This window comes from Fusarium odoratissimum (assembly GCF_000260195.1).
Source record: "Fusarium odoratissimum NRRL 54006 unplaced genomic scaffold supercont1.3, whole genome shotgun sequence".
Lineage (NCBI taxonomy): Eukaryota > Fungi > Ascomycota > Sordariomycetes > Hypocreales > Nectriaceae > Fusarium > Fusarium odoratissimum.
Window position 1 is genome coordinate 513,150 of NW_022158689.1, and position 15,428 is coordinate 528,577.

The 15,428-nt window shown below is 50.9% G+C and overlaps 6 protein-coding genes across 7 annotated transcripts in view; 2 read left to right on the plus strand and 4 right to left on the minus strand.

The window, feature by feature from the left end:
- FOIG_02590 (uncharacterized protein) overlaps positions 1–1,593 on the plus strand; it is a 3,139-nt gene extending 1,546 nt beyond the window's left edge. Inside the window, exon 2 of the mRNA XM_031199921.1 lies at positions 1–1,593. Within this exon, the coding sequence (XP_031069689.1) occupies positions 1–1,398 (1,398 nt within the window). The 3' untranslated portion in view covers positions 1,399–1,593.
- Positions 1,517–2,745, minus strand: FOIG_02591 (uncharacterized protein). Its single transcript, XM_031199922.1, has 2 exons — positions 2,080–2,745; positions 1,517–2,033 (listed from the first exon to the last, which is right to left on the minus strand). Exons 1-2 carry the CDS (start codon positions 2,651–2,653, stop codon positions 1,909–1,911), a joined length of 699 nt encoding a protein of 232 aa, XP_031069690.1. The 5' UTR covers positions 2,654–2,745; the 3' UTR covers positions 1,517–1,908.
- Positions 2,746–2,840: 95 nt separating this feature from the next.
- On the minus strand, positions 2,841–6,514 carry FOIG_02592 (transcription elongation factor SPT5). The gene is made up of 3 exons (XM_031199923.1): positions 5,990–6,514; positions 3,679–5,923; positions 2,841–3,630 (listed from the first exon to the last, which is right to left on the minus strand). The coding sequence occupies exons 1-3, from the start codon at positions 6,290–6,292 to the stop codon at positions 3,032–3,034; spliced, it is 3,147 nt and encodes a 1,048-aa protein (XP_031069691.1). The 5' UTR covers positions 6,293–6,514; the 3' UTR covers positions 2,841–3,031.
- Positions 6,515–6,967: 453 nt separating this feature from the next.
- FOIG_02593 (uncharacterized protein) lies at positions 6,968–10,020 on the minus strand. The gene is made up of 3 exons (XM_031199924.1): positions 8,543–10,020; positions 7,903–8,494; positions 6,968–7,856 (listed from the first exon to the last, which is right to left on the minus strand). The coding sequence occupies exons 1-3, from the start codon at positions 9,458–9,460 to the stop codon at positions 7,390–7,392; spliced, it is 1,977 nt and encodes a 658-aa protein (XP_031069692.1). The 5' UTR covers positions 9,461–10,020; the 3' UTR covers positions 6,968–7,389.
- Positions 10,021–10,622: 602 nt separating this feature from the next.
- FOIG_02594 (uncharacterized protein) lies at positions 10,623–13,103 on the plus strand. The gene has a single exon (XM_031199925.1). It carries the CDS (start codon positions 10,920–10,922, stop codon positions 12,828–12,830), a length of 1,911 nt encoding a protein of 636 aa, XP_031069693.1. The 5' UTR covers positions 10,623–10,919; the 3' UTR covers positions 12,831–13,103.
- FOIG_02595 (uncharacterized protein) lies at positions 10,658–15,174 on the minus strand. 2 transcript variants are annotated; one of them, XM_031199927.1, is made up of 4 exons: positions 13,635–15,174; positions 13,474–13,513; positions 13,370–13,412; positions 10,658–13,315 (listed from the first exon to the last, which is right to left on the minus strand). In XM_031199927.1, the coding sequence occupies exons 1-4, from the start codon at positions 13,638–13,640 to the stop codon at positions 13,177–13,179; spliced, it is 228 nt and encodes a 75-aa protein (XP_031069695.1). In that variant the 5' UTR covers positions 13,641–15,174; the 3' UTR covers positions 10,658–13,176. The 2 variants fall into 2 exon arrangements, with proteins under 2 accessions (XP_031069695.1, XP_031069694.1); XM_031199926.1 differs by having other exon boundaries at positions 13,474–13,549.
- Between the last annotated feature and the right edge of the window lie 254 nt (positions 15,175–15,428).

Below are 15,428 nucleotides of genomic sequence, written 5' to 3' on the forward strand. Positions count from 1 at the left end.
GCTGGTGCTGACACTACCACTACCGAGACTGGCTCAGAGACTGGCACTACTACCACTGAAGCTGGTGCTGGATCTACAACCACCACTGAGGCCGGTTCTGATACTACCACTACTGCTGCTGGTGTTGATACCACTACCACTGAGGCTGGCTCTGACACTACTACCACCACAGCCGCTGGTGTTGATACCACTGCTACCACCACCACTGAAGCTGCCTCCACCACCACCGACTCCGTCTGCACCGGCTACACCCCCGTCCCCAACCCTCCCTCCGCCAGCTGCGCCGTCAAGGGCAAGTCCTACAAGACCTATATCTCCACCGACACTGGTAGCAGCGCCGATGTGTGTGCTAGCAAGTGTAGCGAGGTCTCTGGCTGCAAGTCCTTCGCTTACAAGGCTTCTTCATCCACTTGCACTTTCTACACTCAAACTGTGAGTGAGCTTCAGATTAACAGCTGTGCTTCTGCGGAGGAGTCTGAGTTCTACGAGTTTGAGATCTGCTATGCTGGCTGTGGTCAGGCTACCACTACCACTGAGGCTGCTGGATCTACTACGACAACTGAGGCTGGTGTTGAGACTACTGCTACAACTACTACTGAGGCCGGTGAGGGTTCTACCACCACCACCGAGGCTGCCGTCGCTTCTACAACTACCACCGAGGCTGGTGAGGCTTCAACCACTACCACTGAGGCTGCTTCTACCACTGAGGCTCCTACAACCACCACAACCGAAGCTCAGTCCACTACCGAGGCTCCCACCACAACCACAGCAGCCCCCGTCTGCACCAACTACGTTCCCCTCCCCAACGCCCCCTCAACCTGCGGCAAGCAAGGCAAGGTCTCCTGCCGCTCCACCCAGAAGCTCGGCCAGGCCACATCCGTCACCGACGTCAACGCCTGCGGCAAGCTCTGCGGCACAACCCTCACCTGCAAGACCTTCTCCTACACCCCCAAGTTCCGTAGCGCCGGCGGTTACTGCCAGCTCTACTCTGCACCCTTGTCACAGCTCAGCTTCACCCCTTGTAACACGGGTGTCAAGTTCTACGATCTCGATACGTGCTACACCTGCTCCAACACTCCTACGCCTACACCTCCTGCTACGTGCTCCAAGTACGTCCCTGCGTTTGAGAAGTGCGCCAAGGACACGCACTGCGGAACAAGCGGTGAGATCTGTCAGGAGGAGAAGATCAATGTCGCGGGCGATGCGTCGTGCCTTGAGAACTGTGCCAAGAGCTGTATTGACTATGGAAAGGATTGCAAGTACTTCAGCTACCAGCCTGCGTTCTACAACAGCGCTGCCAAGTGTAAGCTGTACAAGAGTGGAAAGATCACCAAGAAGAGCACTTCTTGGGTCAAGTTCTACGAGCAGGATTGCTTCAAGTGCCAGCAGTCCAAGTAAGCAACGCATCTGGGGCATGATGAAATGGGAATTGGAGGGAGGAGTCGGAGAAAAACATTCTTTTCATATTCTACGACTTTGAACGTTAGCATTTTTATGTAATTACTTTTATCTTTTTTTGTCTATTTTAGATGGACATATGATATATACACTATGACTTGGGCAACCATTTACTTGTCCCTGATCGATCTCCTGATCCAGATGTGAAGCCATTACTCCAAGCATCTTGTGGTAGTAGTGACGATAAAGAAAAGAGCATCGGTAAATATTTATTATTCCCGCTTTGATCATGGCATCCGCTGTCAGACGGATATTAACGTCCATGTCACCAACCACCTTTCTAGCCCGTGGCGTCTTGCTTTTTCGCATCTTCCTTTCAACATCCAAACATATCGTACACGTTAGATTACAATAATACACATATAAACACCATTGAACCTTTAGCAGCGCCGGCTGACAGCTCCTCTTTGAGTTCAGCATCGAGCCACAAGTCCCCATTACACTCCTCGCTCATTCCGTCCCTACACTCCCACCACTCGCCATCGCAAGCCTCTCCCTCTCCTCCCTCTCCTCCCTCTCCTTATTGATCTTGGCCTGTTTCCATGGCATAACCTTCTGTTCTTTCCCCATAACAACTACTCCATATTAGCGCATCTCTACCCAACAAGCGGAACAACTTACGTCTTTGGAACAGTTCATAACCGACAACCAAGACAATCGGCATCCCAACCATGAACTTGAGCCAAAACCTCTCCAGTTGTTTATGTCTCCTATTGTAATCTTCCTTCTCCGCCTTCTCCCTCTCCTCCTTCGTCAATCCAGTCTTCTTCTTCTCCTCGGCGGCATTCGTTCTCTCCTCAGCCTGCTTTGCCTTTTCCCTTCTCTCGCTAGACGCCAGATTCTCCCTTGCATCTTGCCTCTTATCTGCATCCGCAGAAAGCTTTCCTAGTCGTGCTGATCGTGCCTGTCGTAGTTTGTCTTCTCGTTCTTGTGCTAGTTTTGTAGCCCTTTCGACCATACTCTTTGCGTTCTCGGCAGACTGTTCGGATGTTGTCAGGGTTATGGTCGTTTTGGCGGGCTTTTCACTGAGTTTAACAGAGTCAACTGGGCTTGGAACCTGTTGCCGGCGGTTGAAGGGTCGTGATGTTGAGAATGCGCATTTTGAGGTTCGATGGCTGAGGAGAGGGTATTCGAGGCGGGAGGTTCGAGGGAGGGCGCTTGATGCCACTTTTCGTGGCGCAATTCGCAATGACATTGTTTCCGCACAAGCAAACGTGTGACTTGAGCGCAATCGGTAGTGTTGAAGTGTCGCAATGTCGTAAAGTTGCTTGAAGTTCAAGATTGACGAATCCAAGTGGGAAAAGATCACCAAGTCCTTATCGATAAAGCCATAGCTTCGGCTCAAGACCTCACGTCACTAAAGTTTGATCAACATCTTGGTAGCCAAATTCTCTTCATATCAACAGTTAATTGAATTGGAGCTCACTCAAAGTTCTAATCTCACTTCAAATCTTCAATGTTAGCCAGCCTTCTGCTATAGTTTTTGATTATACAATATTTAATCTTCCAAAACGCCTTTTGCAAACCCATTTACTGCCCGCCCATGCCTTATGATCTTACTATACCCTCCCAATCAATCGTCATCAGTGTATCGAGGACCAGTGGCGGCAGGAGTCTCTGGAGGAGCATATGCTGCGGGTGTAGGAGCACCATAATAACCAGGCGTAGGAGCACCAGCCGCAGGAGTAGGAGCCGAGTCTGCTCCCCATCCACCTTGCCACGAAGCTCCTGGTGTAGGTGCGCTGATGGCCGCGGGAGTCGGTGCAGAGTAGGCACCAGGTGTAGGAGCACTCAACGCACCAGGAGTCGGGGCACCAAGACCAACACCGGGCGTAGGGGCGTCGTAAGCGCCTGAACCTCCCCATGAGTCGTTTCCACTAGCTCCAGGAGTTGGCGCAGATACTCCCCAAGCGGGAGTCTTGGATCCTGAGCCCCAGCTGTCACCACCACCGCCATATGCAGGCGTACGTGAGCCAGCACCGAAAGCATCGCCAGGAGCAGGAGTCCTTCCACCGGCCTGCCAGGCAGGTGTACGTCCTCCAGAGCCATAAGCAGTACGGTTGCCGTCGTAAGGGTTGACAGTTCGTGAACCATCAGCCCATGCGGGAGTTCGGGCTCCGGACATATCTGGGGCCTTCCAAGCGGGTGTGCGTCCACTTGCTGCTGCAGGTGCTGCATCATGTTAGCATGTTGAAACCAGCCAATTGCTGAGAAACTTACTTCGTGATCCCCAAGCAGGCACTCTTTCTGAGCTACTACCCGCCATAGGTGTGCGAGAACCGCCCTGCCATCCTGGCACACGATCACCACCACCTCCCCGCCCAGCACCACCACCATATCCACCACGGCCTCCTCGGCTAGCGATGTCAATTGTAGCTCCAGTCAACTTGTTCTTGAAGCTCAGACTATCCTTGGGCACCGTAATAGTCTTGCTCTTCGTATGAAGCTCGACCCGGGCGTGGGTATCTGTTGTATCCTTGACAATACCCAAAAGACCTTTGTAGGCTCCCTTCCTGATAATAACAGTCTGTTCAATTGCCTTATCTCGGCCAAATGATCTGGGTTGCTGTACTGGCTTGTTTTCTGTCCCGTTCTTGTGAAGCTTGAGTGCTGGGTTCATCGCTGTCAGGTCAGGACCAGCGGATGCAGCAGCGACACGACCTCCCTTGGCCGCAACGGTGTTGACCATGCTGGCCTTGGTAACAAATACACCAGCGTTCTCCTTGCTGTCGTTGGTGTGTAGGAAGACATACGAGCGATGGATGTGAATAATCTTGCCCTGTCGTTGTTGACCTGTGTACTCCTTGACGACATCCTCGAGTCTAATCTCAGAGCCACTTCGGTCGGCGGCAACAGCAGTCTTTCGCTTTGGCAGTTTGTTGGCAATCTGCGATGGCATAACCTGGCGAGTGTCTCCGAATTGGTCAAGAACAACAAGAGACTCGCGATCTACCTTGACAACGCATCCCACTGTCGTGGGATCAAGTTGCACCAAATCGTGAAGAGAGTACTGGCCCAATGATCCTTGACCACCGATATCACTAGCTTCACGCAAATCCTTGCTGAATACAGTGACTTCAGAATTGGTCTGATCTGTCAGAAGAGTAACTTGATCGTCCTTGATATTGACAACCATTCCGACCTCGTCGCGGAACTTGCTGCCACCAATGACCTTGACATGATCACCAATCTTGAAGCGCTTGCGAAGAGATCGGATCGGAACATCGATTTCCTGGCCAACAAGATCACCCTCAGTAACAGTAATCGAGACGACATCGGAGTGAACTCGCATAGCCTTTCCGACAACACCCTTCTGCTCGCCAGTGTACACCTCGACAATATCGCCAGGTAGGTACGTAGCCAGAGCGTTACTGTCCTTTAGACTGTGGGCCAGTGCCTTAAGATCAAGGTTCTCGGTTCCATCTTCAGCACCGGAGGCGAATCGAGTGACTTCCTCAAGTGAGGGATTGACATCAGTGGTAATAAGTTGCTGAATCTTGATATCCTTGACCTGGAAACCATTCTCGAACTCGTCACCCATGTAGGTCCATGTCCCAGCAGTAGGGTTACCCTGGATGTGTCGAGGATGGCGCTTTCGTGCCTCAACCTCGCTGAAGAGCCTCTGCGGTGGTTTAGGACCAGCCATACCGAAAGGTCGCTTTCGCTTTCCATCGGCGGTGACTGAAGAGAAGGCATCGTCTCGCATACCATAGTCCAACCTGGGAATGAAACGGACACGAGCCTCCAGACCGTTCTCAGTAACATCAATGACCTGAGCAAGATCGCCATTGTGCTTCATAGGCCTTCGGAGACGAACCCAGGCTCCAGGCTCCAGAGTTGGTGTCTTGGAAACGCGGAACAGCTCAGGCATATCCTTGATATCAACCAAAATCATCTTGGAGTGAGGATACACATTGAGCATACTGTCCAATCCCTTCAAAATATCGGTTTGACGTCGGGCCTCAACGTAGACAAATCCCTTCATGACAGAGTCAGGGCCTCCACGTTCGAACGCAGCAGTGATGGCCAGTTCATCCTTAGTGCCAGCCCTCTCTTCGATGCGCTTCATAATCGAGAAAACAACTTCTCGCTCCTTGCCTTCTTTACATCGTACGGCCCAAATGCTAGGATCGTCCACACTAGGGAGGAGTAGTCGCTTGGGAACAACCGATGCATCTCTGAAGCCTTTGCCAGAACGTCGATTACCATATCGCTGTCGCAGGATCTCTGCCTGTTTCTCGGCGTCCATGCTGGAATCTATCTCGCGACGGCGATCGAGCTCACGATGTCGTCGGTCATCATCGATACCAGTTTCAGCCATATCGTCTGGATGATCGTTTGTGATAAAGTCGCCTATCTCTTCACCCAGCATCTCGTCATCTTCGGCTTCGTCTTCATCGTCGACTTCGGCTTCGATATCGAAGAAAGCTGCTCCTCGTTCCTTTCTGCGCTTTCTGCGATGGCCCTAAAGGGGGTCAGTATTTGAAGAGCAGGCAGGCAACGCGCCCAGGCAGAATCAGAGGCTGCTCACCTGCTGGACATCGTCCTCGTCCTCGTCGTCTTCCTCATCATCTTCGTCCTCGTCATCATCGCGACGCTTAGGATTGTCATCCTCTTCCTCTTCTTCTTCCTCCTCATCATCGTCATCGGCGTGTCGCGACTTTGATGGTCGCTCATCCTCGTCATCGTCATCATCGCGAGGCGCAGGACTGCTTCCACGCTTTATCTGCTTGTCGTCGCCATCTTGCTCCTCGTCGGACATATCGGCGGGCGCTGGGTTGAAATCTTCCTCATCTTCGGAATCGTCGAAGCGCGAAGGGTCGTGGGAGGACATGGTGGCGAGTGAGCCGCGCGACACGAAGCGTGTCTGCGATAACTGGTGAGAGATTGGTCGCTGGAGTTGGAAAGATTAAGAAATTATTAAATGCCGTCGATGCGAGAGAAGAAAGAATAAAAGGCGCTTGATGGATGACAAAGATAAATAAAGAAAGAGGTTCAAGCAACTTTGAAGTCAATGTTAGAGCTTCAGACGGCAAAATGCCGGGCCTTGTGCAATGCACAACCGTGTAATTGGTGGGTCCCGACTTGTGCAGAATTACAGTGGGCCGCTTGTGAAGGTCACTAATCGATCTCTGAATGTAAAAACATCTTGAAAGAGTTTACATCGGAAAGAAATTTTTCTTATGCTCAAGTCTTGCAGAATCACATGTGCTATTTTCAAGACTCAGAGGACGTATTTCAATTGTATAAAACTATGGCTACGTGAATGCATAACCTTGGTGAATCTTGAGGTGGCCTTGACACTGACGCAGATATGAATGTACTCTACATAAGATAGAGACAACGAATAAACGTCAAAGGGACTGTAGAGTGATTGGCTGGTCACTTTTTCCTTTGTCGTATATCGTGACTGTTTCAAGTCTCATGTTGTCGAGGTTCTCATGGAGGTCTATCCGAAGAACCCAAACACACCCTCGACCAAACCACACTCAAACTACTCCATCATTCATTGATATCTGGTTATAGTCATCATATTGCATATATCTTCTCATCATCTATATCTACTCCAACGCTAACTCCCACCAGCGCCGCCCTCTATGTCCACCCATTCCCAGGCTTTGCACAAGCTAGAACTCAATCTGGCCGCTCAAACTCCTCCTCATGCACAAAACCTCCCATAAAGCGCAAGTGTCCAGGATATAAGATCGTGTTTTTATATCGACCAGCCCAACGTTTTGATCCTGGCACCTTGAAGATGCCCCCAATCAGACTTTCGAAAACCCCCTAATAAAAACTCCAGGCTTTGCGGAATGCAATGACCATGCCCTTAACCAGCCACACTTTACATAAATCGAGTAACGTTTCTGAAACAGAACTGGAGGCTCTGACCCACGCTTTACAAATGATTTAAGTCAGCTCAGTACTGCCTTTTCACGCGACTCGTGTTCCCCAGATACCGCGTCCTGCACCGACGCCGAGCCATTCGCCGTACTCGGAGTTGGGTAGTTGAGGCACCCAGCCCAGGTTACCGATCTCGTAATCGCATTGCCAGCTAGCAACAGGGCTTCTGGGGTTCTCTTGTTGAGGAGTACCGTTCATCGGCTGGTTGGAGTTGTAAAGATCCCAGAGAAGAACTTGGCAGTCGTCGCCACCTGAAGCGAGCATACCTCGTCGATGAGGTGACCATTCGATGCAGTTGACGTTTCCACCATGACCTCGTAGCTCGAGCAAGGCCTGGCCGGGTTGTCGCACATCTAAAATGCGAATAGCGTTGGAATCTTGAGCAAATGTAGCGAGAAGATGGGTATCGTGAGGTGAAGTAGCGAGTCGTAGCAGCGGAGGAGGATTCGCCATCGTTTGTTGAGCAAGTGTTGGACTAACACGGCCACCGTTGGGATCTATAAAGTCAGTATATGATGAAGAAAGACTGGACAGGCAACTCACCTCGCTCTTCCTTGCCCGTAGGCTCGTAAATAATTGTAGAGTGCTCCAAACTTCGAAGATCAAACATACGGACACTGCCGTCTTGACCACAGCTAACAAAAACATCCACACTCTTGGCGCAGAACCTAACATCATAAACCTCTTTATCGTGGGCAATAAGTTGGGTTTTGGCCGTAAGTGAGGGAATATCCCAGATGGTACATGTTGTGTCTATGCTGGAAGTAATGATGAGGCTGGGAGAAACGGTGTTCCAATCGAGAGATGTGAGAGGCGCAGTATGATCTGGTGTCTTGGAGTTGGAGAGTAACGCGAGGGGTGTCAACTTGGTGGTAGGGTTGTCGCGACGACCGATGGTGCTGCTGGGCGTAGCAGGATTCTCGTTAGGAAGAGACCACAATCGCAAGTGGTCGCCCGAAGTCGCGAGCAGGTCAGTAGACTGCTTCTGCGACGAGGGAGGCTCCCATAGCAAGCGCGTCACAGGATAAGAGTGGGTAGCTTCGGCAGCCTTGGTGAACTCGAGACTATATTTAGATGAGCCAGGTGTGTAAACATCCTGAGGTGTTGGCGTAATGTGGCTGTCGAGGATTTGGATCTATAAGAGTCAGCGATTGTATATGATCAATTGTACGTTGAGACGCACAAAGTTGTGACCATCTTCCAGGTAGCTCCCCACAGCCAGCTTGCCGGCACCATTGCCCTGGGCAGGCCATTTGCACCAGTCAAAAGCGTAAATGGCCCATGGCGCGAGGTAATTGCTTGTCCCTGGCTGAGCACTATTGGCGTCATAACCCATAGAAGCTCCAGGACCATCAGACATGCTCGAATCGGCGCGGGGACGGATATCAGCTAGGCCAAGCGGGGTGTTGGAGATGGTGCGCTGGGATCCTGGAGCATTGTATCTGGCGGGATCGATTGGAGACATTAGATGCGAAGATGAAGCACCGCTGGGAGTAGTGGGCGTGTATGCGTGGTAGTTGGAAGAGCCATCGTAGCCAGCGGCTGGGCTGGAGCGGGAATAGCTATGAGACATGCTCAGTGGTGGTTTGCTCGCGGCGGCAGCAGAGGGCGAGTTTGAATAGTCGTGGGAAGGCTGGCCGTGCTGAGAAGGGATCTGCAGCGGCTGCTGTGAATGATGATGATGCTGTTGGTGTTGACCTTGCGTCGGCGGCTGGTGAGGAACAGATGAGGCAGCGGGAGAGGATTGCTGCATCGGCGAGGGCAAGTTGGGCGAGGCTGGGGCGCCGCGAGCGGACAGGCCACCGGCGGGTTGGAGGACGTTGGGCACCGAAGAGTTGGAGGGGTTCCTGTAGTGGAGGTTTGAGGGCGAAGACTCGAACTTGATCTGAGGAGGGTTCTCGTAGTCTTGAGGCGACATGGAAATTGGAGCACCAGTTTGGCTCAAGCCCGACATGTGCAATTCGTCGTGCTGGGGCTGGGGTTGAGGGCCGGATCCAGAGCCAGCGCCAGAGCCAGCGCGAGGAGCAGACGCAGATGCAGAAGACATGGAGCCCACCTGCGTCTGACGCAGTGAAGGAGGAAATTGCTGTGATTGGCTCATCGTTGGATACTTTGACTGTTTCTCGGCTTAGCAGCTCGGGGCCTGTGTTTGACGGACCTGGCCTGGGGCTGATTGACTCGGCAAGCCTCAAAGCGCGCGAACAGCAGCAACGTTGAGTGAGGATGAGTTTGAGGAGCAAAATGTATGCGACAGTGCAATACGAGGGTAGTCGTTAATAAAATCGAGGTGGAGTAACGAAGTGTCCCTTACAGCTCAACTGGCTCGCGGGCGTCGGCAGTTGGTAAGCCAAAAGATCAGCAGCAGTCGCGGTGCTTGAAGTTCCCGTCGGTTCAAGCAGAAGTCCGAGGGTGAGGTTTCAGGGTATTGACCTGTGAGAGCAAGGCAGAAGAAGCGGAAATTTTGACGAGATGCAAGAAAGAATGCGACATGGGAGGCTCCTCGTTTGCGCAAGCAAGGTTTCGGTCTGGCCTGGCCCGGTCTGGTTCGGTTTGACTTGGAGAAGGGCGGAGGGGTTGGTGAAAAGTTGCCGGCTGATGGTAGTCTTTCGTTTGAGCAGAGGATTAGGCAAGCAAAAAATATTATTCTTGAAGGATTCAAATGATGTAAGGCATCTTCGAAAGTATCACTATATCTGAGTCTGAAGCTCGGCCGCGGTTTGCACTGCATTAATATGAATAACTCACAGGAGGGCGCGTGAAATTTGGAAGCTTCGAACCTCTTGATAAAACTTGCATTTGAAGATCTCTGAACCCTGGTCAGAAATGTCTACTAAGGTATATTTCGTGACCATCCGAGCCAGAGTAACTTGGGTATCACTTATGAAGTCTTCCCCAAGCAAGCTACCTAAGTAGCATCTTGTACGTGATGCTACGTTTTGAGCCTAGAGCTTGACATTGGTGGTCTTGAGACATCTGGTCGGTTTACATGCAGTGAGCATTACTGGTATGAAGATTACCGTGACACTGAGCTAGATATACTACAAAGAATTACCCAACTCAATGAAAAGAGAGATAGCAAGTTTCCGGCGCCTTTCCATAGTACGAACTGAGCTTCAAGTTGAAGCTATCATCAAATATTCAACATATGATTTACCTTCATCACATGAAGACAAGCCCGTGACGTGGTCGTGGTACAGATCCACAGGGCGGGGAGTGGATCGCGGTAGCTCATGGCCAGGTGCACCCCAGAGCAGGTGGGCACATGCCAACCCCAGATCGTGTCCAAAGCTTCCGTCCAGTCAAGCAAGCTTCATCAAGCTCTTCTCTTATGATCACTGCCAACGACTTCAACGACTCGTCACCGCTCATACAACACCTATCACTGCATATCCTCATATACTTCACCTAATGTGAAGCACTGCGACTACAGACTCCACAGCTATAAAAGCTTCGAGCCGTGTCTATCCGAAATCGAGCGAATGTTTGCGATAACTTCAATACTGCGACTACTCTCATCATTCTCATACCCGATCCTCCCGTATCTCTATTTATAAGCGAACATGTCTTCTCCCTCTATCCTCGATCGTATTTCCAGCCCAACCCAGCGACTCCTCAACAACCCACTGCGTAGCCCTCCTATTCGAGAAGTCAGCGAGTATGACTTAGACGAGCTCGAACCTCGAAGTGAAGACCCTCTCTTCGACCAGGAACCCCCACGCCCGAGACTTAGAAAGACGGCCCAACCTACTTCTACCACATCGACCCGGCGATCTTCATCACCTGCTTCGTGGGACAGCAAGCATCGCTATGAGAATTCACCTTCTCGAAGGAGGTCGAAAGTTATCTTCGCAGGACCACCCCCTCCGATCGCATCCTCAGTCTTGATTAACCAAGATCCCGCACGGCAATCAGTCTCCCCGAATCATAGCGATAGCGGGCGAGGGTTTGGGTTGCTTTCGCCAAGTCGCTTTGGGTTGAGTGACAGCCCGAGCCAGAAGCATTTAGATAATCGCCCACGACTCGACTCGATATGGAGAAGCTTACAGCGACGAGAAAAGGCTTTGGAACGAGATATTCAACAACTTTTAGATCTTCAGGCTTCAGGCTTGGTTGCTGGTAGCGGAGATGGGGGTTCTGAAAGCAACTTTGGAAGCGATACTGGTACTGGGGAGAGTACTTTCTATTCGACGGCTACGTCGAAATCACGAATGATAAATTCCTTACATATTCCGGTGCGCTCTGCGCCAGATGGAAGTGTTATACCTGTGCGACAACCCGCTCCAAGCAAACCACGCGGCCTCAAATCAGCTCGAGCTGGTCTCCAGCGGGCCATGGCTGCTTTATCAGACTTGAAAGCGGAGGAGAACTCGCATCTGAACACGGCGCTAGAACAACGAAAGGACGCTCTGGCATACCTTGACAAAATGAGCAAGCGGAGGGACGATATATATGCTGAGCTTCATGCCTTGGAAGACGACGAAGAAGAACCTTTGGGCCAGGAGCTCCGTGAGCTTGGGGCCGAACAGCAGGCTTTGGACCACGACATACGAATTCTAGAAGAGAAATTGATTGCAATGCGAAATCGGCGTAGATGGGTGCGAGAGAAGATAGAGGATGTTAAGAATCGACGAGAGGCTGGTCTTAGTGGGTACAGAGCTGCTGGTCGAGACGTGGACACAGAAGTAAAGGCACTGATACAAAGACCCCCTGTTACACCGTTGGATATAGATGCTCTCGGCGCCGGTGCAAAATCTCGGTCTAAGGAGAATACTGATATGCTGCGAGGTACCGAGTTCTTGCAGCTCAGACCAGAGCGCAGGACGGTAGAAATGGCTAGAACGTGGTGGCAAGGAGAAATCGCTGTGCTTGAGCGTCGCAAGACCCAAATATCAGAAGACCGCCAGGCTTTGATTGAAGGCTCCGAAGTTTGGTCTGAAGTTACAGGGCTTGTCGCACAATTCGAGGCGAGATTGCGGGAACTGATCAAAGCCAGTCAAGCGGGAGATGCTGACGGAGAGCCGCAACAAGCCGCGATACGAGATCAGTTGTCCCAGATGGACAATGTTGTTGAAGAGTTGGGGAAGCGATTGCAGCTGGCTGAATCAAAACATTGGAATCTCCTCATATGCGCGATCGGCGCAGAGCTGGAGGCGTTCCTCGAGGCCAAAGCACTCTTGAGGAGAACGCTCGGAATAATCCCAGATGAGTCGGTCACTACAGAGGATCATTCTGAACATAATGGAACACAAGACAATACGGAAGGGGAACCCCACGAGAATCCTGAAGAAAGTCACGATGAGAGCGATAACGAAGTTCCCGCTGACTTGTTGGTATCTCGGTTTGAGGACCACGATCGTGATCCTCCGGACAGCCCTCAACAACAGAGCGTATTGTTGAGACGGGTCAGCTCTGAGGACGAGGTTCCAGCTGAGTTTCTGGCAGAGCACAAAGAACAAACCAAGATCGACTAGGAGGAAGAGTTTGGGACGTTGATTAGGCTTATGAGTAATGACACGAAGGGATGGGTAGGTTTAAATAACTCGGTTCAGGTTGTTGGTTATTCCTAATGCAATTCACGACAGCAGGATAGAAGCTCATGGCCTTAATTGAATATCAGTATCATTGATCCAATTCACATGCATAGTTAGTCATATATCCGAACGCCTATCTGAAAACCGAGCGCGTCGAACGCGTATCAGGTAACTTTGGCCATTTCCTCCGCGCGATCGTTAAGTCGTTTTTTAAGTCATTTGCAGCTGTAAAACTGAGTGGGAAGTCCATGGTATCGATAGCTTAAAAGGGTGTCGTCCTAGTCGCTCATCGGGTTCGCTCAAAGTAGCCGCTGGAGCCTGCGATCGCGACGGATTGATCCATGACCCATTCTCCGACACCGAGGTATCTATCGATCCAGCCGGTGAATTCCTTGTTCTCGCCGGCGACCTTGTCGGTCTTGAAACTATCGCTTGCTGTTAGATGTGTCGGAGAGTAATTCGGAGGGTTTAAGGCTCACGTCAGGCCAGTAGATCGCTTCATGCCGGCAAGGAAAGCCGAGACTATTGCGGTGTTAGTTTTGCGCTGTCGCGGCGACAAAGAAGGGAAGTATCTTGAACTTACAGAGAACGGCGTCAAAGGCATAGTGTGTCAACCGTCCGACCTTTGACCAGAGCCCCAGAGTCAGCAGGTTGAGGAGCTGTGAGAGGAGTCTTTAGACTTGCCAGGCCTCACGGGCAGAGCTCCAGGGGGGAACAGGGGGAGAGGAGAGAGAGGGTACATACCACCATGATGTAAGTGTTTGCAGCGGAAGAATTGTAGAGTGTCGTTTGGTGTTGGATGATAGTCGCGGTGTGAAGCGTCGTGAATGGAGTCGTTTTCTGGATCTAACCTTGGTCTAGCTTGGTCGTCATGCGACACAGACACAGCCGCGGCGGGAACCAGGCGATAGTGGAGACTCCGGCGTGCCGGCACCGAAAGCTCCGGGGTAGAGCCAAATCACGTGTTTCTCATGTCTGTGACAGATGGGGACCCAGGCATTTGGATACGTTGCAAGTGGATGTGGATGGTGGATGTTACAATGCAAAACATTGTGAGATGTTAGACGTCTCATGAGATGGTATTATTGGCATCTGTATCATGTTCTTCTTAAAATAACTAGACTCGAAATAGAATGGTAGATCTGACTTCGAAATATCCCAAAGCGGATATTCCTGAGGAACCCCTCAAGGTGTAAATAGCTCAACATGCTTCATCTCGAGATTTACATTCCCAGCGGAAGCTCCTGATATGGAAATGCGCCTGGATAGAACCGACGGGGCTCAATAATCATGTTGCATCACAGCACGTTGCCGCCGCTAGTCTCGTAGTCGCCGGTCAAAAGCAAAACCGCTTGTTCGCTGGCATATCGGCGTTATTTACAGGAGAACCCACTCACAACTGTTTTTTCCCTTCACCTCAACGTCTGGCGGTCCAGACGCAAGAGGGGTTCAAGGGTCCAGAGAGACATCGCCGAGTGCATCGCCGTGTTCTATCCCAAGAAGAGCAAAGACGAGGAGGGGGGAGTCATGAAGCAAAATCCCTCACTCATGAGGGATCCTCTTTTGCAGCAATTGACCCCCGCGCCGCCAATCTTTTCTGACAAACATAGTTTTTACCCAATGGGCTTGGTATCTATCGATATCTGGAAACAAATGTCGTTTAAAGTGCCGTTTACTCAATGCAATATGCTGTGTTTGACATATTACTCGCGCTTATTGGTGAGGGAGGGGCGGCTGGTTTTTTTTTTTTTTCTGTTGAAACGACATGTCGGTCAGCTATAGTCTAAGCTATGCGATCAATTAACGTTAGTCAGGAGATGGGGGTCTATCTCAAGAGCTGAATGATAGCGACCCAATGGTGATCTCCGCGGCCATGATAGAGGTGTTTGAGTGGTATATTCCGCCAGGAGAAGGACGGTTGGAACCGACGTCGATGGCTTGGACTTAGGCTGAACCAAAAGCCAAGAAAAAAGACGTTGAGCTCAAGGGTTGATAGGTTGAAACGATAGATAAGACTCGTTTATTCCCTCGCGTCATAGACATGACTCTGCTGAAGATGTAGGCTAAAAACACTTGTCATGACATTCATCGACAGTAATGTCTTGCCTGAACAGGAAGAGGATAATAGGAAGCGAAGTTGATGTGTATCATGCCAAGAGGTTTCTTAGCAGTATGCAATACTAAGACAAACCTCAACCCAATCGTAGCAGCATGCCTGGTAAGTAATTGACTGATTGGTCTTGCATTTCAGCCCAATCAAAGTTTGATGACTGTTGTTGAGACGTTACGAGCTCAGGTGAGGCCAATGCTTCCAAGGTGAGAGGGCGATACTTTATTCGTTAGAAAATTAGGCGCTTTCTGACTCCAACTCTGTTGGCACCATCGAAATACCCTGCCACTACTCAACGAATTGGTATTGAGTCAAGGGATGAGGTAGCCCAACTACGGTCAGCATTGAGTGGCGGGGGGTTGGCATTTGTTTGCGCGTTTCATGACACGGCCAATGTACTTGATATGATAACCCACTCTGAGATTTGG